Source organism: Acipenser ruthenus, chromosome 4, assembly GCF_902713425.1.
Source record: "Acipenser ruthenus chromosome 4, fAciRut3.2 maternal haplotype, whole genome shotgun sequence".
NCBI classification, from domain to species: Eukaryota; Metazoa; Chordata; class Actinopteri; order Acipenseriformes; family Acipenseridae; genus Acipenser; species Acipenser ruthenus.
Window position 1 is genome coordinate 73,900,303 of NC_081192.1, and position 24,498 is coordinate 73,924,800.

Sequence of the window (24,498 nt, forward strand, 5' to 3'; positions counted from 1 at the left end):
CAAATGTTTTTTTTTTCTTTAACAAATGGCAGTATTTGAATACTACATTTAATGTGTTTTTAACAAAAAATAAATCTACCTAATTTAAGAAACTACATTTGTAGGTATAATTTATATTTGTGTGGTTGAAATCACGCCTTGACAAATGCTGACTTTTTGCTTAAAAAATGTCGTTATTGACATAGGACTACTGTAAGCAAGTGTTTATGTCGGCTCCCTTAAACTAAAGTTACCATGGTAAATTTGCAGTGATTCTTTTGCAGTTTTCCAATAGTAATCCTGTGTTTTTACCATGTTTTTAATGTGCGTGTCCATACCTCACTGCAATATGCAGCATTAAGTTTGCAATGCATTTTTCTAGGGTAAACGTTTATAAGAGTCAATGAAACCTACTAGTAATGGCTTAGTTTTACTTGCAGTCAAATAAATCTGGACATTCAGGCTGCAATATCATCCAAGCAAAGATAACCTAGAGGCACGGGTTAAATCAAAGTAAACCTGAGTATCAAACGCACAGGATGAAAATTTAGACTTACGTAAAGTAGAGGTCCATGAACACAGCCCCTTGGACCACCTGCTGGAGTCATGGAGAATTCAAGACCGCCAAATTACAGTTTGCTAACAGTTTGACAAATAAGTGCCAAACCAAGCACGTGCAAGTCCATCCAGATCAATACATTGATAGAATACCCTGTTTCTAAGAAACCAAATACTCAGCACAACCAAGATTTTTTAACACTCATTGGATACGAAACGAACTGAAGTAGACCAATTGCCATCATTAGTATACATGTTTTGTCTACTTTTTTTTTTTTGATTAAGTGTTTTGAAGTTATAGACGAATTCGGATAATGTTGCTGCAGAGCAAGAAAAATAATAATGTGTCATAAAACGGTATTGCAAAGCTGGATTGATTCGGCTCTTTAGACACTATTAAACTAGTCAGTGCTCAGTGGAATTGGTTTGCAGTTTAACTGGGCTGTGTTGAGCAATAAAAGGATTAGCAGGATAATGGCTGGGTTTAGCTGCCTCAGTCCGTATGATCTCGGTGTGTTTGCCTTGTGCAGAGTGTAAACAGACGGCGATGGAGCTGGGTGTGCTCGCCTGCTCTCCACTGTGTTTGACATCTTTCACACAACCATGGCAGGGGTCAGGAGAACTGGGGGACAATGCAGTTAGGAGGATTTAAACCTGTACAAACAGTAAAGTCCAAGCTGAAGCTGCAGGTTTATGGGACAGAAGATGCTAGTTTTTAAGGTGTTGATATATCAACAAAGCTTCTGCTTCGGTGCACCTTTGTGTAAGTACTAGAAAACAACGTGGTTGTCAATAAGTTGCATCATATTGTTCTAAGTCAGTAGAGCTTGTTAAACAAAAATTGAACCATGGACTATTTGTATGTATTAAAGAATGGGCTTGGGGCTTAGGCTTACTGTGCACCTTCACGTGTGGGACAAGTTTAACAGACTAGGCCTAATTATTCAAGGTCTTCACACTACAAATCCATCTGTACATATTTTGATTTAAATAAAATAAAACTGACAATGTTATAAAACTAGTAACAAACAACCCAGAAGGTTCATTAAATGACTGTTATTTTCTTTAACATAACCTCTTTTCTTCCCTTTTACAGCAAAAAAAAAAAAAAAATGCTTTTCAGTGTAAAGGACTTGATAAATCTGGCCCCACGGTATATGTAATGAATTAAAAAAAAACCCAAATCAAACTACAAATTAAAACAGGATAAAGCCTGGACTTTAAAAAAGAGTTTCTTAGGAAAAACACACAGAAGAGCATACTATACCCTCAAGCAATTTTCAAAAGCAACACACTGCCCTACAATATTGTGTTATATGTGTTCCAAATCCATTGTGTTGCCATAGCTGGTAATGATGCAGTCAGGTAATGGGTTCCTGCAGGGTAAACACTGTTATAATGGGATCCAATGGAATTTGTATAATCATAAAAGATCCCTTATAAAAGCTTATAACCTTATAAAATAATTTACTATGGTTTTACATGTCTTTTAATATACTTTAGCACACCGTTCTGTGCTTTATAATGCTTACCTAAGCTGTACTATGCTTTCACAGTGCTCTACTACACTTTGCTATGCTTTTACTACAGGAAACGTTTACAAAGAAGAGGAAGCTATTTGGCCCATCAAAGCTTGTCTGGTTCTCAAAAGTTTATCAAGTTGGGTCTAAAGGAACCAAGCGATTCTGCCTCAACAACATGACTAGGTACCCATTCCATAGACTCACCACTCTCTGTAATAAATGAGAGAGGCATAAATACACTGAACAGTCCTTGACAAGCATCTTGAGCTGTGTGGCTCTGTAGAGAGAGTGTGACTCTAGACCAGGCCGTCCAGTGACCTCTCTCTGTATTCCACACCCTCCTCAATCCTCAGTGATAAGGCTGTGTGTAACATGCCAGCACTTGCCAGGGTGAGCACACAGAGGTGACCTGCCTTCAGCATGTGTGCAAAGAGAGCGAGCAGCTCAGCTGTTATCCAGTCGTTCAGGCACAGCTCTTGAGTCACCATGCAGAAAGACCTGGTGTCAGGATCCAAGTGGGGGCTGTGTAAGAAACTAGTAAGAAAACAGGTAGGCTTTTTCTTTATAAACTCTGTGAGAGAGATGAGGGGTACAGTAAAATTGAAATGTAGCTTATTATTTTCTTTCCACATGATGTTGGGTATATATGGTGGCCGAGAAGTTCAGAGGGACTGAAACGGGATGGAAACATTAGAGAAAGGGTTGGTGGCATCTAAAAAAAACTGCAGCCGCATAAAAAAGGTTTTGCACCAGAAATAACTTTTTTTTTTGGGAGGGTAAAGCAAGGTTCTGGTGAATGTCACCATATTTACGAGTCAGCCACGCCTAATTGCAAAAGAAAATATAAAAAATAGACAGAAAGGCATTTGTTTCTGTTTTATACTGCAGCTTTATACAAACTTCTTTATTATTTAATTTAATTGCTGGTTTAGTTAAGAACATAAGAAAGTTTACAATCAAGAGAAGGCCATTCGGCCCATCTTGCTCGTTTGGTTGTTAGTAGCTGATTGATCCCAGAATCTCATCAAGCAGCTTCTTGAAGGATTCCAGGGTGTCGACTTCAACAACATTACTGGGGAGTTGGTTCCAGACCCTCACAATTCTCTGTGTAAAAAAGTGCCTCCTAGTTCTAAATTTGATCTAATCTCCATTTGTGATCCCTGATCCTTGTTTCTTTTTTCAAGTCGAAAAAGTCCCCTGGGTCGACATTGTCAATACCTTTTACAATTTTGAATGCTTGAATCAGATCACTGCATAGTCTTAAGAAGGCCATATTCTTTACAAAATCAATTTCTGAGATATAAATAAAATAAATACAAAGATAAAACAGACATATTGCTGCACTGGTAATATTGTAAGTGTCGCTGACTTGTAAATATGGCGACATTCACCAGAACAGTTTTTTTTAGATGTTATCACCCCATTTCAGTCCCCTGGTTGCAGGTTGTTTTTTATGCTGCTTCATATGCAGTATGTTGGGTTGATGCTTGTCTTTGCAAATGTACAGCTGCTTTGATATGTTTGTCTGATCAGAATCACTGATCATGCAGGTTTTGCTCATTATAATTCAAAACCTTTTAGCAAAATTAGGTTTTTCTTTAATAATGGGGGAGGGGGGTCTTCAGCTTACAGAATGTGGCACTTAAATTCAGGGAGTTTTAATCATTCCCTCGCTGGGACTATTAAGGGAAAGGACTGTGAGGTTTCTTTGCAAAAAACTTCCCATCAGGATCTGTGGAAGGGTGGTGGGCAATTCATTGACACAGAGACAGAACTTTATTTGTAACACTACTCAGGCGCACTGGTTTATTTTTACCCACAGAGGGCGCTGTTGTCCGTGGCCTGAATACTGGCAACAGTAAACAGGACCACGGGGTTACCCATACTGGTATACAGTCCAGTGCACATACAAGTGCTCAAAAATAATAATGAAAACAAAAGGCTAAAGAAAAAAGGAAAATAAAACACAATAATAAAACTGCAAAATAAAGGTGCTGCACTCAGCAGCGTTACCCCGACTGTCGCTATCCGCACGGCCCGGGTCTCCATCCTATGCTCACCCGTTCCCTCAACCTGCTCGTACAATTCAGGGTTCTGCCCAAGTTTTTCGAATTAATTATTTGTTGTGCTCGTTCTTCTCAGTCCCGCAGCAGCGCTTCGGCCAGCTGGCTCGTTTAGTCTTAGAGGGCAGGCTGAGGGAACACCAGAGCGTTATCTTATAGGGTCAGCAATCCCCCAAGGCCTGCCTCTCAGTCACTCAGAGAGAGGGAAAGCCAACACACCCTCTTCCCCACCTCTCCATGTCACTGCCATAACTGACAGGCGGATCTATGAGGCTGCTGCCCCCTTCCTGCAGTACCCCGCATGCGCCAGACAGTCAGCACAGACCTCTCCTGTTACAGGATCCCATTCCAATTCCAGTGTATTATCTTGAAGAATCATTGCAAGCAGAACCATTAGCAGATCACAGAATTTCCAGCAACGCAATGGCATGGGAACACTGCAATGGACTATCAGCACTGTATACTGGTTCACAGTGGTGCCATTCTACAAACTGCTTGTAGCTGTCCTTTGTGCACCCATGTCTGCCTCTTGTCCAAAACCATTGCATTGCCGTGGCAGATGATTTTTAATTGTTGGTACAGTATGAGACAAAACAAGTTGTCATTTCTATACAGAAATACAAGCAGACACCCACAAACATATGGACACACAGACATAGCCCTACAGTACTGTACTTGTGATGGCATTGTGTACAGTATTGGCACTTAACTATAGTGAGAACCTCATTTTAGATGCTCATTAGCACATACACACACACACACAAACACACAGTCACACACTCACACACACAGTGAGCCCCCTCACCACGGTTCAGAGGTCCTGTTAGTCAGTGTAATTACTGACTGGTTGCTACAAACATTCACTGCTGGATTCAGCCAGAGCTGGATTAAAATGGTTCAGGTATATATCTATTGTGTATTGATTGATATATTTTGTACAATGGTACTTGACATCTTTTCATTTACAAGTGTAACAGCAAGATTACCACCTGCCTGACCCGAGGCTCAGCGTTGCCCTGTATGATGTGATGACTTTGGTATTTTGTTGTTTCCAGAAAAAAACAGATGGCAGCAAACTGGACAGTCGAAAAGTAAGTGTGAAGGGCTGTTTTATTTGCCATTATTTAAATCAATTTCAGTTTATAGTCACCTGTTCATGATAAATTAATGTTGATTGAGGATTTAATATAAACGTCATGAAAAGAGGCTTCTTTAATTTCTACAAAAAGGTTTCTTATTAAAGTGTGAGCAGCTTCAAGTTCCTTTTCTTATTTCTTTTTTCAATCTTACTTATAGGTTTTAAGTCTGTGTTAAGGTGCTTTAGACTAGATCTGTCAAAGTGTTTACAGAAGAGCCAGTGCCACCAAATGAAAATATACTGCTGTGCACTAGATGGCTCTTACTTCTAGACAGACAGTTTGGATGATCTTCCAGATGGCAATAAGAAACCCATTCAAGAGCAGTTCAATCCACTCTAGTTTACCCATTAGCTTAAAAGGGCACACACATGCTACATTAAACAAAACAATGGAAGAGACTGAAGAGTGACTGATGATCAAGCTTACATTACAGAAGTGATCAAGCTGCTGTTTGCTGGCAGTCTTCCTCCCCAGGCAGTGTATGTGTGAGTGGAGTGAAGAGTGAGTCCTGACTGTCCGCGCCTTCTCCTCAGTGTTTCCAGGCCGCAGTGAGGAAGGTGGCTCTTATCTGCTCCGTCACTCGCACCCTCGCCTCTAGTGCCGCACAGTCTCTCGGGTTCTCATACTGGGCTGACCGCGGATCACACAGCCATCTCAGCAGCACAGTGAGTACCTGCATTGCCCAGTGTTGTTTCCAGTGCCGACACCTATAGGAGGTAAATCAGCTCCCATGTTTGTACAATGCTCACAATATTTCACCATTCAATAATTCAGTAATTTGATTAATTCACTGTTAAGCCATGTCAACAGTAAATTGTTAACTAATTCCCTCTTTTAAATATTTCATGTTATTTTGATGTGTATGTCAGATAGTGAAATCAAGAGGGAGTCCTGTACTGTGCATTTACCAGGGTTTTTGTTTGTTTTCATTCCATGCATATTTGTGCTTTACTACAGTTTGCTATGCTTTTTAGGGATATTACATAATCAAGTTTTGCCTCGTACCTTCATCAGCAGAGGCCCCCTGCAAAAGCACAGCATCCCTGAGGTTGATACAAACAAAAAGGCACATGGGCCAAAATACAGGTTTATTAACAAAACACAAACAAAATGCCAGGCTGCACTGAACAACCATCTAGTGTTTTAAGACAGATTCACTCTCCAAACTCCTCTCTCCAAACCACAGGCTTTCTGCTTGCTTTTATACAGGTGGCCACTCCCCAATTAGCACCAATCTGCACTAACTGGAGAGTGGCCACACCTGTGGTTGCTGACAGAGCCATTAAAAATGTCCCTGCCACAGTGTCCTACAGAGTTCAAATTTGTTTCTTCATTTCAATGTTTATTTTTTTATTGTTAATACTTCTTTACCGCATTCATCTACTGCATTGCTATGGTTGCTACAGCAAACATGTTACTTACAGCAAGACCATGTTCACAGCAAACTGTACATGTGCGTAAGTGTACACTCCAGAACAGTCAAATTACCCCACCCCAAAAGAGGTGTCTCTCTTTGAAATTCGTGCATTTGCAATATTCTGGAACAATAGTGTAGATTATTTTACTGCAATATAGCACTGTAAACTTTTATACCAGGAGCGCTGGGGTTGCTGATCTGTGCCGGGCTGGTTAACTGTACAACACCATACTGGAACTGGACTCTTATCTCTATTTGTCTGTTCCAGGAAAAGAGGTCAGGAGAGGCAGTGTCCCAAGACTCCACACCCACCTTCGACTCCAGCTGCTTCAAAAGCCAGCATGAGGTAAGTAAGCAGGGTTGTCTGTAGATCTTACCAAAGAACTAAACACCAGTCATAGCCCTCTTTATAGTGTGATGCCTCCTCTAATTCCTTCATGGGATAGATGTCTGCAACCCAGAGTGGGCACTTTTTAGAATGTTTGAATCCAGTAATATGTGCAGCATTGGCTCTGTGTATCTGCCACAGTTGTACCAATCTACAATGTTTTGTCAGTGCCTGCACGTACTGAGCAGTGTGTTTCATAAGACGTGAACATTGGCGAGTTTATTAAACGCAGATAGTTTCTATTAAGCAGATTGCCAATGATCGCCCTCTGCTTGATCCCAGCAATGGGAAGCAGCAGTCTTTATATGTCTAATGGAAAACACAGAAAGTAAATTAACTTATTAGTGTTCAGATACAGTCGTAGACAAAAGTATTGGCACCCTACACTTAATAGAAGATAAATACAAGCATTTACTGACCATTAGCCACTAATTAACATGACAGACCAAAATACACAATTTCTGGTAGTTCATCAAACAATCAAGTATTGGCACCCCTGCTTTAGTATTTTGTGTCTTGCTTTTGCTTTTATTATGGCATTCTGAATTTCTGATCATTCTTAACCAGTATGTTACATCTTGTTGGAGTAATCTGGGCCCATTCTGTCTTGCATATTTCCTTCCGCTCAGACAGATTGGATACACAATGCTTGGCTACAGCTTTTTTTCAGATCAGTCTATTGGATTGAGATCTGGTGATTGCAAAGGTCATTCCTGAACTTTTATCTCTGTTTTCTTCAAGACTTTGACTTTGGTTCATGCTGGAAGATAAACTGCCAATCAGCCTATGAGCAGATGGTATCATTGTACATTGTAGAATGTTTTGATACTTGGCTGCATTCATTCGATCTTCAATCACATGAAAGTCTCCAGTCGCTGAACTGCTAAAAAAACTCATATCAAGATCGAACCGCCCCCAAGTTTAACTGTAGGTACACAGTTTTCTTCATTGCAGGCTTTCCCCTTTTTTTCTCCAAACATACTATGGTCAAGTTTTGGGTTAAAGTTCTATTTGGACCAAAGAATTTTGATGAAGAATGCTTCAGATTCCTGTTCATATTTTATGGCTTATTTAAGAAGGTTTGTTTTATGAATTTTCTTTAAAAGTAATTTGCATTGAGGTCTCTCTGTTCAGGTACCTTTGTACCATTCTTTAGTGCACTAGAAAATGATGTTTCTTAATCTTTCATTTAGTCCTTGGCTTTTGTAGCTGCTCGGATAATTTTCCTACCTGCTGTGCCTGTAATTTTCTTTGGATGTCCGCTTCTTTCAAGCATTTCAGTTAAATTTGTTCTGTGGTACATCTTGATTATTGCTTGTGGATTTTGGTGTTCCATATTTCTTAGAAACTGTTCTGCAGCTATTTCCTTTGTTGTAGTTTGCAACAAGTGCTTTTCTAAAACATAAATCCAACTCATGCTAAAACGTTCTTCAACAGATGTTGTAAGTAATTACAGTTTTTTCTGGCTATTGGCTTCATAATGCAGCTTAGTTACCATGTAATGGTTTTTAAATTCACTCTATAAAAGTTTTACAGACACTACAGGTGCCAATACTTTTGTCATGAACAAATATTTGAAATTGCTGAACTGCTTTGGTTTTTTATATACAGATTGTTAAACTACCAGAAATGGTGTATTTTGGTCTTATGATTGTCTGTGTGTGTGTGTGTGTGTGTGTGTTTGTGTACCTCATCCTGCTATAGAAGTGGGAAGTTTTTCATATTCTGTGAGGACATTGAGGAAATGTGAAGACAAAAGTCCTCCCTTAGATTTAGGTTTTTCCATAAAACTAAATAGTGCAACAGAGTTTTATTTTTCCTCTACTTGCACACTGTATGAATTTGTTTTGAGTTGGCTTTAGGAATCGTAATAGAGTGACCATGTGTACTGTATGTCTGTGTCCATGCCCCTAGCAGCTTATCTCCTCTGTAAGCTCAGTATCTGTGCTTGTGTGCCCCTGTGATGGCAGTGTGTGTCAGTGTGTGTGTGTGTGTGTGTCAGTGTATTTTCCTGACCGCTCCCCTCTCTCCCTGCTCAGTTTGCCTCTGTATGCTCAGTGTGTGTGTATTCTTGACTGCTCATCTCTCTCCCTGTTTGCCTCTGTATGCTCAGTGTGTGTGTATTCCTGACTGCTCATCTCTCTCCCTGTTTGCCTCTGTATGCTCAGTGTGTGTGTATTCTTGACTGCTCATCTCTCTCCCTGTTTGCCTCTGTATGCTCAGTGTGTGTGTATTCTTGACTGCTCATCTCTCTCCCTGTTTGCCTCTGTATGCTCAGTGTGTGTCTGTATTCCTGACCTCTTCTCTCCTCACCCCGTTCAGTTCCGGTTTCCTGCCCGTGCAATGGCGGTTGCTCTGTGCCCCCCACAGTGTCGCTCAGAGGCAGAGCTTATGTTCCTGCGCAGCACTCTGAGGGTGATCCCCAGCTTCCGCCGATACTCCCAGCACATGCAGCTCATGCTGGCGAGGGTGGTGCGCTACGAGAGGTGAGGGGGAGGGGGAGGGAGCAAAACACACCAGATAAACAAGCTCATGAGCTAGGTGCTTTACATGTCTTTAAACAAACCTTACACCTGGAATTTAATAGATGTTACAGCTAAATCTGTCAGAAGCTCTGGCCTATATACCTCAGCTACGTACCTAAGGTATAAACAAAATTGAACTAAATCTTTAAGAAGCTTAGCCAAGTGCCTTTCTCAGTGTTGACTTGATTGAGTTGGTCTGCTTTAGTTTAGTTTAAAGTTAATTCTTTAAAGTTTAATTCAGACATTGCAGCTCCAGCTTGACGTCACAGTGCACTGTGCAGGGCTGTTGCAATGCTTTCCATGCTGTTGCCGTGCTTTCCATGCTGTTGCAATGCTTTCCATGCTGTTGCCATGCTCAGTCTGGCTCGCTCCCAGGTTTGGCCGGCGCAGGGTGGTGGTGCGGAAGGGGCACCGCGGGAGCAGCTTCTACTTCGTGTTCTCGGGACAGATCGCCGTCACACAGGACCAGGATGGCAGCAGCGCCTTCATTGATCCCGAGCCCATTTTCATGATGAAGGGGGCCAGCTTCGGGGTGAGTGTAGGGAACTAGGGAGTCTAGGCTAGGCTAACGAGAAAGCAAAGGAAACCACAGAACCACTAGAGGAGGGAGGGGACCATGTACTCTAGAGCATTATAAAGTTGCAATGAATATGTTAATGAAGTAAGCTTACCCTTCCCAAATGCCCTCCAGCTGCAATCCAGACAGTGGCACTGCAACGGACGTACTAAGGGGCAATGGTCAAGGGCAGCTACAGTGGGATGAAGCATAGGTAGAATGGTACCACAGTGGACATATTTGCAAATCACAATGTTATGAATCACACACAATTGCAATCCAGTAAAGTACCATGGTACCATATCAGTGACAGTGCGCTAGTGTAGCAGGAGTGCCATTGCTGGTGCTGGTAGGATCAGCGAGAGGCTAGGGGGAAAGGAAAGGTGGTAATGGCATAAGGTGGAAGCTATATGAGGACAAATAATACCATTGAGTCAAAGCAGAGAGGTTTTCAGTATGCCTCCTGGGTTAGCTAATCAAAAGAAAGGCTCCTGAGAGGCGCTGTGCCCTGTTAAATCTCAGGAGGTGGCTCTGCTGAAGGACTTGCGCAGGAACGCCACCATCGTGTGCATGGAGGAGACGGAGCTGCTGGTGGTGGACCGGGAGGACTTCTTTAACCACCAGCTGGACCAGGAGCTGCACCGCGAGTTTCAGAGGAGATACAGCTTCTTCAGGTGCTTCAGAACACCAAAAATAAAACCCAGCAGTCAAAACAGTTTTATGAATATATGTATTTGTCTATGTGTGTTCAGATCAGAATGGAGCATAGTTCTATATGTTAGGTGATCTCACAGCAGTGTGTGTGTATTCAGGTCTGTGCAGAGCAGGGTTGGATACTCTAGGTCAGTGGTTCTCAATCTGTGGTCCGTGGTCCACTGGTGGTCTGCCGACTCCCTTCAGGTGGTCCGTGGTTTGCAGTTTATGTCAGTACTGTTTGCGAAGCGATTGAGACCAGCACAGAGACTATAACATTTTATAAGCAACTTGCAACTGTTTAAGAGCTGAAAACAATTTTAAAAAGTCTAATTAAGCAAATTATCAGTTCAATTAAGGGTCTAGTTAAAGTAATTGAGAGCTCAGTTGGAATGAAAACCAGCAGACACAGGGGTCCCTGAGGACCAGGATTGAGAACCACTGCTCTAGATGACCTCAGAGCAGTGTGTGTATGTATTCAGGTCAGTGTCAGTGGGTTGGATACTCTAGAGGAGCTCACTGGCAACTCTGGCAGACCACTGCAAAGCAGAGGAGTTCAACCATGGCCAGGTGATCCTGAGAGACAGCAGTGAGACCAAGAACATCGTCTTCATCACTAAGGTAACACTCTCCTGCAGAGCCAGTTTAATCACAGTGTGTTAACTGAAGAAAGCCTAGCAGAACCATACCAGCACCAGCAATGGCACTCCTGCTACACTAGCACACTGTTACTGATATGGTACCATGGTACTGCACTGGATTGCAATTGTGTGTTGGTTCATAACATTGTGATATGGAAATAGGCCCAATGTGGTACCATTCTACTAATGCTTTGTCCCACTTTAGCTGGGTCTTGTTGCCTGTAATAGTACACCTTTATAAGGTTTAACCAGAGGTACCTGTTAGGATTTCTCATATCAAATATTTACTAAATTTTTAAACAAGATTTTCTATTTACAAGAGCAGTACCTAGCAATCACATTAACAGAGTCTTGTGATACTGAACACAAGCCAGCACAGTAATGCCTTTGTTTCAGGTTGGAGTATAAGTGCACAGGATCTCTGGAGTGACTTACTGTACATATAAGCCTGTTGTTATGTTAGCAATGTCTTTCTGGATTCAACCTAAAATAAATACACTTACCATGTTTAAACAGACTATAAATAGTAGAATGTATGCATGTGAACTATAGTGTGTACACTACCCCTGATACTGGAGGCCAATGTATATGCAACAGTATATACAGTAAGTACATCTATAATTACGAAAGCTCTTAATTATAAGGTAAAACTATAAGAAACTAAGTAGACTTAGTTTCTTATAGATTTAATATATAAATGTACATTTGTAATGTTCTGTTGGACAGAAACACATGAAATATTGTAAGTAACACACCCTTTAGTGCCCCTCACATGACTGATTAATGAGCAAATGGGATCCCTACATTGTCTATTAATATAAAAGCTGCATCTCTCCTGCTGCAAGCCAGATTCAGTCACACAGTGTTCAGGACCGCAGCTGTATGGTGCTGAGCGCTGCCTGTGGAATCTGAGCAGGGAGCTGTGTGGCGTGTCCGTGCATGTTGCCTGCTCTCACTATTAGTCTGTGAGCCTGTCTGTACATGTTAGTCAGAGGTAAGGCTGAGCACACTGACAGTGCAAGGGGGAATGGACACACCTTGTTCTGCCAGGACTGCATGCCCCAAACCTCTCCTATGAGGGGAGAGCGTGTGTGTACAGGCGTTTACTTGCCTTTCTATTTTCTAGTTTAGAAGTGTGAAAATGTATTGGGTTCTATTGGAAAGATAGTACCCCCTTATACAGCAGGCCCCAATGGCATTCCTACATAGTTAAAATCTGTTTCCTGATTTCAATGTGCCTGCTTGTTTTATTATTTGTTATCAATATTTGTTATTTTTTTATTGTTGACACTTCTTTACCGCATTCATCTAATGCTGTATCGGGAGCGCATTGCTATGGTTGCTACAGCAAACATGTTACTTACAGTTAGACCATGTTGACAGTAAATTGTACATGTGCATAAGACAGATGTAGAACTAAATAAGCTAAACATAGAGCTTGGACTTTAATAAAGAGACACCTGTGTGAGCACATTTGACAATTACAGTGGGGCCCAATTTAATTACTGAACCTGTCAAACACACAGACGACGTGCAGAGTCATGCTGAGCTTGTTGAACTCTCAAACACTCTTTCTCTGTCTCTCCTCTTCTATAACCACACTCCCAGGGGCGCTGTGATGTGCTGCGATTGGTGGATCTTAGTGAGTGCCCATCCTATCACAGGTGGATTAAACACCAGGAGGCGCTACTGGGGAAATCACTGCGTTCCAGCCTGACAGGTAGTGATGTAAACTGTGCTTGTGTAACAGGATGGAGGCTAGGCACAAACTGACAACTTACCCACTATGCAAAAGATCCACACTCATCTCCATTGGTGATTATCGAGCTCATCTCATCAATGGGGTATAGAATCTTGCCCTGGATTGGGGGGGGGGGGGGGGGGGGGGGGAAGAAGGCAGTCAATCATGGTGGTCAGTATGATGTTACACACAGGTTTTTATAGTGACATTTTGTTTTCATTGATGAATCAGTTATATGTCAATGGTTGGAAAGTTTGCAAGCTGAAAACCTTAAATAAAAAATGTACGTGCACTGTATGTATGTGTGTGTGTGTATGTGTGTGTGTATATATATATATATATATATATATATATATATATATATATATATAATTTTATATGTCGCTACAGAGAGGAAGGGGGTCAATTCTAGACCTCAGGCCTTAGCTGCCAACAAGCATGGTTTTACTCACCAGCACCGGCCTTCACTTGCTCAGGGGACTTCCGTACTGGAGTCCCAAGCCTCTGGAGACAGGATCCTGGGTGAACGGCTCTGCAGTCCTCGATTCATCTGCAGCTCCTCTGATTGTGACAGGGAGACAGCAGCTGCACTGGGGCCAGGGCTTGGGTCTGTAAGGTGAGGGGAGCTGGATGTGGTCCCAATTTAAGTGTGGTAGGATCAAAAATAATCTATTTTTGAACACAGTTGTTTTGAAATAGTTTTAGAAACAGTAGCTGCTCTGTAAATGTACAACACTTGCAGGTTGATGGAAGTACAGCTGCTTATTTTTTGCACATTAAATAGTGATCACAAATAAAGTGCCTTTACCAAAGTTATGAATGATAATTAATACAGAAAACCAAGCTTGGGCATGTTCAAAATCATCAGCCATTCGCAGTTGTGTGTGTCAGTCCCATAAAGTGTGATGTCTGTGCAGGGGTATGTCCCAGCTGGAGGAGCTGGCTCTGAGGAGGGGGCTGAGTAAAGCCAGTCTCTGCTGCCCAGAGGGAGAGCTGCCCAGTGACATGGTGGCGGCGGTCTACCTGCGGATCGACGCACTGAGATCCAGACAGCACTTTGTGAGTCTCCTCTCTCAAATTCAAATGGTCTTTATTATGACAAGTAATATAAGTTTGCAGCAAATGTACATATTTATATATAAATATATAGCATGTTATTTTTTCTTGTATGCATCTTATGTAATTTTTTTGATTATAAAGCTAAATCTAATTTATATCTTTCAATAGAACAATTAGAAATTATAGAAATCAGTTTTTGTGTTTTTTTTTTTTGGTTTTTTTAAACAATTTAAATCGTGCAGAATTTAATTTTTGTATATAAAATCAACCAATAGAAGATCTGCATTTTCTCCACAGCACTCCAGTCATAAGTGAGTGGAGACAGGACATAAACAATTGAAGGTCTTTCGTAGGTTTAACTAATGGGAGAGTCAAAGATCTGCCCCTTGTTATACAGGTGTCCAATCATGAGTGAGCAGAGGCGGGACATAATTGGGAGTTTAACCAATGGGATGGACAAATATGCTAGGGTAGCGTGTAAGAATAAATGTGATATTGCTTATTATCGAGACCATTATTGAGAATCATATTGAGAATATAAATAATATTTCAAAATTGCTTTCTGTTATAAGACACATTTTTATTCCTCCCATCTGTTCAAACAGTGTGTCTGCACTGTCAGTGACTGGGGGAAAAAAATAAAAATAAAATAACTCCATGCCGTCTCAACTCCGCCCCATGGTGTATCTTTTCAATGGCAATGTCCACAATATAAAAAAATACAGATGTACTTTCTTTTGCATGTTCCAATAAAAATTACTCAGCTTAACTTCGTGTCGTGTTATAAAGTTATAAATGGGACTATTTTATTGGTGTAAGGATATTTCATTAAAAAAGAAAAAAAAACCTCTAATAAATTTTGCCCTAAACATGATTTATGCTTTTTTTTTCTTCAAAATCCCCTGTTTGACCTGGATTATAAATGCAATAAGGCCCTTTAGGGCGTCCATATACGTTGTATTTACGGACTTCTCACAATGCCCTGAGGTGTACATATATTCGACGTATACGGACGGCCTGTCGGGCCTTATTGCGGGCTGCAATTTGGACTCTGTACTGTATTTGCACCCCCTACTGACTACTGCACTATGCCACTCTCAAAGGTTTATTGTATTCCATAGAGCCAGAGAGAAACCCTATGTACCCAACACACATATAAATATTACCAGGTCCAATAAATGAGTCTATAGACAAGAATGCAGTTTAAAAGGTTTATTATATGAATATGACCCAAAGCCATGAACCAACAACAAAACTTAAGAAAAAAAAAAAAAAAACATTGGTAATGATCATCAAGAAATAAGGTTTTACTATAGAATAGATAATGGTAGTTACAGTACTAGAATTGTCCACTAGGGGAAAAAACATCCAAGTAAAGGCTTTTGCATGGAATGACGCCTGAACCTCACAGCATACAAGCAGTACAGGAGGGTGAACGAAAAGAGGAGAACAATATGATTCTCAAACGTGTAACAAGGTATAAAATAATCACAAAAAAAATATATAGATACTGTCCTAAAGTGCCGGGAGAGAAAACAGGAACAAATAGCTTTGCCTAGATTGTACCAATACACCAGTTTCTGACCTGAGTTAATATTGCAACACGCAATACCTTTCTACAGTTAAAACAATCAATGGGACAGACAAAACGTAGAAGAACAGAAACTGTGTACAAGAAACAGTGGCTGCACACTCCTAAAATACAAAACACTAAATTAGGCACACGCCACCATAAGCATCTAAAACAATAAAGCTCCTAGTTAAATTACCTTGGTGAGTCGTGTTGCAGTGGACACAAATCTATAAAGAATCGCACAGCTCGCCCTAAAAAAAGGAATTAAATAAAATCCATAAAACATCTACATCAAAAAATAAATTGCAATACATTGAACGAGCACACTGGGGAAATCACAAACGGTGTGGGGACTTCAGAGCAGGAGAAACAAAAAGTACAGATCTGCTGGCAGTCCCGATCAAAACAGCATTCTGGTCAAGAGTAGCCTAAACCGACACAGATTTTATATGATAAGTAAATTTTATATGATAAGTAAATTGAACACAATTAGCATGTAATTAAGGTTCAGTGTGTGCTATGCAGTCCCACCTGCTGCATTCATATTCATATATATATATATACTGGCGGTCAAAATTATGGGGACACCTGGACATTTTACTGAAATATAACTAAGAAAGGAAAAATCAGCATAAACTATTGATTTATATGAAAATGTATTAACCTTCTCAGAAGAAAATGCAACAGAGGATATGTTTTGCTGACATTTTCTACAAACTTTTCTCATCAAAATATCCCCCCAGTTAGCAATCACAGCTGCTCCTACTATAGGCATTCTGTAACACAACTTTAGCAGTATATCACCATCTGTTTTTGTCCATTCAGTCCTAATCATCTCCCAAAGCATATTTGTGCTGTTTGCACTCTTTGTTTTAACTCTCTTGTCAAGCTCATCCCATAACATTTCAATGGAGTTGAAATGTTTAGGCAACTGGGGAGGCAGCAAGTTGAGTGCTGGTTAGGAACCATTTAGCCTTGGACTTTTCAACAATCAGTCTGCCTTCTCTTTTAGTTGTTTTCCTCTTTCTGTCACTTTTGTTTGCATAGCTACCATGTTTTCTGTATCTGTTGATTGTAGTCTGCACTCCATCATATGAAAACATTAACTTTTCTTGCAATGTCTCTCGTGGAATACCCTTCCTTGTGAAGGGTAAGTATGGATACACAATCCTCATACTTTATCTCCTTCCTTGGAGCCATGGTAACTCCCCAGTAATGTTGTTGAAGCTGACACCCTGGGATCATTCAAGAAACTACTTGATGAGATTCTGTGATCAATAAGCTACAAACAACCAAACGAGCAAGATGGGCTGAATGGCCTCCTCTCGTTTGTAAACTTTCTTATGTTCTTATACATTCTCCTCTACACTCGTCATTTAAAAGAACCCATATTTTCACATGGCTATCTTGTCTCAAGGCTGTGTGGTCCAGTGGTTAAAGAAAAGGGCTTGTAACCATGAGGTCCCCGGTTCAAATCCCACCTCGGCCACTGACACATTGTGTAACCCTGAGCAAGTCACTCAGTCTTGCTCCGTCTTTCGGGTGAGACGTAATTGTAAGTGACTCTGTAGCTGATGCATAGTTCACACACCCTAGTCTCTGTAAGTCGCCTTGGATAAAGGTGTCTGCTAAATAAACAAATAATAACAGTTAGTTCAGGTTCTCAAAGCTGTATGTAGTCTTCTGACTGAGAGGGATAATAGTTTCATGGAAGAAAATGCCAGTAAAACGTATCCACTTATATTTCCTTCTGAAATGGATAATAAAATAGTTTTCCTTTCTTCATAGGATTTTAGTAAGATTTTACAGGTGTCCCCATAGTTTTGACCACCAGTATACAGTTGTAGTCAAAAGTTTACATACCCCAATGGAAATGTGTAATTTCTAGACATTTCTCAAAAACAAATAATTATAGGAAAAATCTTTTGTAACAAATTGTAGCAAAAGTTTTACTTTTGTGGATGAGGAAAAAAAGTTACAAGAAACAGATGTCTATAATTATTTATTTCAGCATTTTTTTTTTATTATTTTTTTTTTGCAAAACTCCAGAAATGCCAATTCAAAAGTATTCATACCCTGACAAGAAAAAAATGAAATGTAATAGCTAGTTGAGGCACCTTTAGCAATAATAACCTCTTTTAAATGATTAGGATATTTGTCAATGGGCTGATGCTGATTGCAGGTAGTAATTTTTGACCATTCTTCAATGCAAAATTGTTCCAGACTTCTCTTGTGCACAGCCTTCTTCAACTCAATCGGATTTAGATCGGGATTTTGACTAGGCCATTCCAGAACCTTGATTTTATTCTTCTTTACCATTCTGAAGTAGATTTTGATGTGTGCTTTGGATCGTTGTTGTGTTGGAACGTCCAGTTGCGCTTTAAACCAAGTTTTGTAGTGGAGGGTTTCAGATGATTGGGCAAAATCTTTTGGTATGCTGTGGAATCCATTTGACCATATATTGGAACTAAATTTCCTGTGCCATTAGCGGAAAAACATCCCCATAGAAGGATATTACCACCTCCATGCTTGACAGTAGGTATGGTGTTCTTTGCTTTGTACGCCTCACCAGACTTTCTCCAAGCATAATGACTATCAGTGTGACCAAATAGCTCGATTTTTTTTCATCACTCCACTTTGACCAGAAGTCATATCTATCATTCAAATGCTGTTTTGCAAACTTTAAGCAATTGTCCTTGTTACATTTTCCTAAGAGTAGCTTTTTCCTTGGCCTGCGACCATTGAGACCTTCACCATGCAATACTCAACCTATGGTTGAAATGGAAACCCCAGTCCCACTTGCAGCCAATTCACTTTGAATATCAGTCAATATCAGTCAATCTCAGACTTTTATTAACCTTCCTCACAATTATTCTACTTGTTCTTGGTGAAAGAACCTTCTTTCTTCCAGACCGAGGGAGCGCTATGACAGTACCATGAGTCTTGTACTTCATGATGATAGAAACAAAAGTTGAAATTGGGATTCTCAAATGCTTCTTGTATCCTTCTCCGGCTTTATGACACTAATTTTAAGATCTTCAGATAGCTCTTTACTTTTTCCCATATTGACTTATTGGTAATGACAGCAATCATCCTATGCCTAACCATTTTATACTCTAAGAATCCAACATTTTCTAGACTTCTCTAGAATTAGGTTCTGTATTATCATATTGCAGGGCGGCATGGTGGCGCAGTGGTTAGTGCTGCTGCCTCACAGCGCCAGGGTCCTAGATTCAAATCTGGCCTAGGGTACGTCTGTGTGGAGTTTGCATGTTCTCCCCCTGTTTGCGTGGGTTTTCTCTGGGTACTCTGGTTTCCTCCCACAGTCCAAAGACATGCTGTCCAGGTTGATTGGCCACTGGATGGATTATCATATTGAAATGTCTAGCGCCTTGTAGACAATACTATCATCAAAGGATAGGAATACTCTTGAATTAACATTTTTGGAGTTTTGCAAAAAAATTGCAAAATCTATTTCTTGTAACTTTTTTCCTTCATCCACAAAAGCAAAAGTTTTGCTACAAAAGATTTTTCCTGAAATGATTTGCTTTTGAGAAATTTCTATTGTATGTAAACTTTTGACTACAACTGTACATATATATATATATACAGATGAACCTGCTTTATATCAAAATTTGTGCTATAAAGCAGGTCATGATATAAACCGGGTTTCACATTTGCCTATGACAGCACATTATGAGTGCGAGAAAAAAAGAACGGAAACTAACAGTGAATTAAAGAGCAGTGTTTTAATACTGTACATTTAGTCATTCTTTACATTTAAACAAATGCATGTAGTTTGCTACAGGACAAATACGTTTTGTATCATTAACTGGAACTAAACAGTTTTTGTCATTATCTAACAAAGGCATGAATTGTCGATTGATGAGCGCCATCAATTAGGTGTTGCACTTGTTGGTTTTCTGTGTGCATTTGTATAAGACTGACTATGTTAAAGAAAAAAAAAATGGTGACATTGGTGTTTTGTAACTGAACTGTATCCCGTTAAGACCGCCCACACAGCATTTGACAGGCTGCACAAAATGTTAATTTATTGGTTGTTAGTTGCAAGGTGGCCCAGAGTCAATGGTAAAATGTCGTCTTGGAGTTAGTAATTAGGTTTTAAAATGGATTTCTGCAACCTTTTTCTTCTTTTCCCCAATAAAGATTTGGAGTTCCTGCTCACTCGCTTTCACCATGAAACCTTCTTCTCTTTGTGCCGGCTTGAGAGAATATGTCCGTATTTTGTACAATGGAAAATTAAATGTATTTTAGATTCAGTCTCACCGCTATCGCTCTGGTTACAGTGTCAGGCCTCTCTGGGCATCCAGTTTTTTTTTGTGCCTGTGAGTTTATGCAGTTTGTGGTCACAAATAGTTTATTTGGTTAGGATCTCACTCTCCCTTGTTCCCCGTTCTCACACACACGTGCCATAGCTCTCACTAACGTGTGTCTACAGAGGGCAGTAGACATTCAGTACGTCGAAAGCTGTCTGGGAAAGGATGGCAGACTTCCACCGCAGCAGGTACAAAATGTATGGGCCAAGCCTTCCCCCTGCAGGGACCCCCGGGCCATGGTCCTCGTCAGCCAGGGGTGCGAGGTGATCCGCGTGAAGCTGGACAAGTTCAGTGAGATGGTGGATCGTGAGACACTGGAGAAACTGAAGAGAGGGAGCCACAGCTATCCCAGGTACGTACAGTATCAATATAAATTAAAGTTGAGATTCAGCTTTATAATAAAACAACAAATTATTACAAAATATGCATAAAATTAAAAGTAACACGCAAAAGCTAATTTCATACTTTGACAAAAGTATTTGGGCACCCTTACATTAGTATTTTGTGTGCCAACCCTTTGCTTCCTTTACAGCTTGCAGTCATTTTTTTGTATTTTGATACCAGTTCCTGGCATCTTTCCAGAGATATTTTTGCCCCTTCTTCAACACATACAGCTTTGAGTTCTGCAATTGACTTTGGTTTCCTTTTTGCAACAGCAGCCTTTAAGTCAATCCACAAAATCTCGATGGAATTCAAGTCTGGGGACTGAGATGGCAAATCCATAACTGTGATCTTTCTTTTTTCAGAAATTCCTTTGTAGACTTTACAGAATGCTTAGGGTCATTATACAAACTTCCGCCCAATAAGCCTTCTAGCACTGGGTAACAAATGAGAGTGCAAAATGTCTTGCTATTTTGCAGCATTCATTGATCCTTCTACAATACAAAGGTCATGACTGCCTGAAGAAGAAAAACAAGCCAATACCATTACTCAACTTCCACCATGTTTAACACTGGGCATGATGAACTTTTCTTTAAATTCTTCTCCTTTCTTCCTCCAAACATATTGTGGCTTTCTTGGTGAAAAAAGTTATATTTTGGATTCCTCTAACCATAAAATTTGGTTGAAGAAATATTCAAGTATTCAATGAAAAACTCCAATCGCTTTCTTTTGTGTATTGTTTTTAACAAAGGTTTGCATAGTGGTTTTCGTCCAATGACATTTATTTTGTTAAGGTATCGTTGAATTGTTCAGTCGTGAAATTTTTTTGACCATCTTCTCTCAATTCTTGTGTCAAATCTTTTGCAGTAATCCAAGGATTTTTCCAGGCTGCTTGAACGATTCTTCTTCTAGATTTTGCAGAAATCTTTCTTAGTCTTCTATACTTGGAGCTAGTTGCAATAGTTCCTGTTCTCCTGTGTTTATCAATAATAGCCCACACAGTGCTTTTCAGTAAACCGAGTCTTTGGTAGTTTCTCCTTTTTCGTTTAGTTGTATTACTGCCATTATGAAATCATTGCTGTACTCTTTAGTTTTAACCATTTTTATTGCTTTTTTGAATTCTATAATTATCATCAGGTGCTGGTTTTCAATCATGATAATTGTCATTAATTGACAACTAATGGGTTTCATTCGAAATATGTTGATTGGCCAAATATTTTTGTCAAGTATGAAATTAGTTTGTACATGTTATTTTTCATTTTATGCATGTTATGTAATAATTTGTTCTTTTATTAAAGATGAATCTCTAAATGAATACTGCCCAAATACTTTTGTCTGCGACTGTGTACATCTGTAAACAAGAGATTCTAAAATGATTAAATAACAATAAAGGTAGTGTTTACCAGTTTCTACTCACCCTTAGTAGTTAACCTAGTTTGTACTCATACTTTACCTACTTAAGTAATGCAGATAATAAATCAGGGATCAGTGTCATTTTGGAGCTCTGTCATGTTCACAAGGAAAAGAATAGTTTAATAATGCTCTGTGGTTGTTCTATGATAGCAGGTTGAAGGAATGTGTAGAGTGAAAGTACATAAATCATTATCAAGTTTACTTGAGTAGGTTTACAAGGAGCCATATTATTTTAGAACAGATTTGAGGGCTGTTTGTCAAAGGTGGGATCTAACTACTAGACAATTTGGAGCCTTATATTGGAGCCACATATTTGGAGCCTCACATACATTATATTAACAGCACATGGCTACATTTTTTTTCTTCTAGCTTTTTATTTTATTTTTTTAAACAATTTTCTCAATGGTTATAGTATACTACTATGTATACAAATTTACACATGCTTGTGTAAATTTAGTGAGGAGTTTTTACTTCTTGCTTTTTAATAACAAAGATTTCTCAAGGCATTGATTATTGTTAATTATTACATGTCCGATATTGGGACGAGAAAATTGGTCGCACCTCCAGTAGGTGAGCAGGCTGTCTGTGTCCTGCAGTGATGACGAGCTGGGCCTGGTCTTCCTGGAGCAGAACCGCTGGAGGGTGTTCAAGGGGGAGCTACTGAGCAGGGTGCAGGGAGGAGGGTGTCTGGACAGCCCCTGTAAAGGCAGGAGGGGAGGAGAGAGGAACAGCGAGTGGGACATCAACCGCCTGGGACTGCTGCACCTCACCCAGAGTACCCAGCCGCATGACAAGGTGGGTGCAAACTAAGGCTGTGACGATTTCTTTTTTTTTGTTTTACCATCGAAGTCCTTAAGTATTACATTTAGTGCTACTGATAATATACTGAATCGCTACTAAATTATTAAAAACTATTACATCAATTAAATGCATTGATGCATCACCCTAGCCTTCGTACGAACCCCTTGCTCCGTCATTGCATCTCTCCGAATGGCAGGAGAACATGCTGCAGTGGAGCAATAAACTCAGTAACGGGAGTATAAAACCAGATAGTAGGGTCCCCAGTGGCTCACTTAATAAAATCTCTTCCATGTGGAGTACAGGGTTAGTCATGAAAGTGTGGTTCGAATCCTGTTGGTGCCAAGTTGCCGATCTCCGCTAGTGACCCACAAGGAGCACCACTGGCCTGTGCTACACCATAGTTAGGGGGAGAATTCATCTGGGCTTAGTTAATCTGACTGCACTTCAGCAACCCTTACCTTCAGCGTTCAGTGGCTTAGCAATATCTGCTGCTTAAGTTTGGCAGGTGAAAAAAGGCGATCAGTTGATATTCAGTCCTTCTGGTCAGTTTGCAGCAACGAGGCATCATTCAAATTAGGTGTGGCTGTGTAACACAGACCCACAGGTTTCTAATTTACATTACAGAATGCAGAACAATTGCGCCCACAGTTGCTCACAAAATGAAACCTGGCATGGCCGCTGCTATCTTTCACTGTGTTCCCATGCAGATCTGGGCAGCCCCCTCCAGCCCTGTGGCTACAGTGATGAAGCAGGAGAGGCAGGGAGAGGAGACAGCACCCCCTGGGAAGGAGGCCTTGCGACTGATCCACTCCATCGCCATCCCCAAACCCTGGGGCAGCAGGATTTACTAGCCAACATCATGGGGCAGACCATTACAATGGGAAATGTGTGTAACAAAAGCACAGGTAGTAAACACAGTTAAGTCCAGTTTACATTGAGAATAAAAGTACTAGCAGAATAGCACGAAGGGACAAATGGGTGCAATGACCAAGCCCAACATGAAAGGGGAGCCCTGTACTGTAATATACAACAACAATAAACCCCAAAGCCAGACTTCCAAATGTATATTTATAGGACAATGTGTGGCACCGGAGGTGCAACTAATTAATCAATCATTAATGAATCAATTAATAATTAACTAAATAAATAAATAAAATGTACCCAAACACATTATATGTACTGGCAAGAACCTGGCTGGTTGACACCTAAGCAATATTAAACATTCAAGGTGAAGAAAATTTGGAGCATTGTATTATAGATTCAATTAACACAATGTCAGTGATATTGGGCATGTGCCAACTGCAGAAAAGCATTCAATAGCTCCTGCACGGACATGGATTTCTATTGTGTGAAACTTGTAAATCAAACATTAAATCATATGTGCGTCAAAATGGTGGTGAAATCAATATTGTATGCATTAATTCAGCAGTGTGGAGTAGTGGTTAGGGCTCTGGACTCGTGACCGGAGGGTTGTGGGTTCAATCCCCAGTGGGGGACACTGCTGTTGTACCCTTGAGCAAGGTACTTTACCTAGATTGCTCCAGTAAAAACCCAACTGTATAAATGGGGAATTGTATGTAAAATAATGTGATATCTGTATAATGTGAAATAATGTATAATGTGATGTCTTGTAACAATTGTAAGTCGCCCTGGATAAGGGCGTCTGCTAAGAAATTAATAATAATAATAATAATTAATTCAGCTATTCAAA

At 40.2% G+C, this 24,498-nt stretch overlaps 1 protein-coding gene across 1 annotated transcript; it reads left to right on the forward strand.

The window, feature by feature from the left end:
• The first annotated feature begins 2,509 nt into the window (after positions 1-2,509).
• LOC117399356 (cyclic nucleotide-binding domain-containing protein 2-like) lies at positions 2,510-24,498 on the forward strand. Its single transcript, XM_059023435.1, has 14 exons — positions 2,510-2,609; positions 5,179-5,214; positions 5,796-5,927; positions 6,948-7,025; positions 9,390-9,553; positions 9,968-10,124; positions 10,671-10,822; positions 11,354-11,462; positions 13,091-13,202; positions 13,614-13,839; positions 14,141-14,282; positions 20,315-20,544; positions 22,583-22,781; positions 23,495-24,498. Exons 1-14 carry the CDS (start codon positions 2,547-2,549, stop codon positions 23,636-23,638), a joined length of 1,944 nt encoding a protein of 647 aa, XP_058879418.1. The 5' UTR covers positions 2,510-2,546; the 3' UTR covers positions 23,639-24,498.

Bases quoted from the DNA above. Each gene is read 5' to 3' on its own strand.
- LOC117399356 (XM_059023435.1), top strand. From the start codon at position 2,547: ATGCAGAAAGACCTGGTGTCAGGATCCAAGTGGGGGCTGTGTAAGAAA. The intron at 14,283-20,314 runs GTGAGTCTCCTC...GTGTGTCTACAG, and splicing joins TGAGATCCAGACAGCACTTT to AGGGCAGTAGACATTCAGTA. The intron at 20,545-22,582 runs GTACGTACAGTA...TGTGTCCTGCAG, and splicing joins GGGAGCCACAGCTATCCCAG to TGATGACGAGCTGGGCCTGG.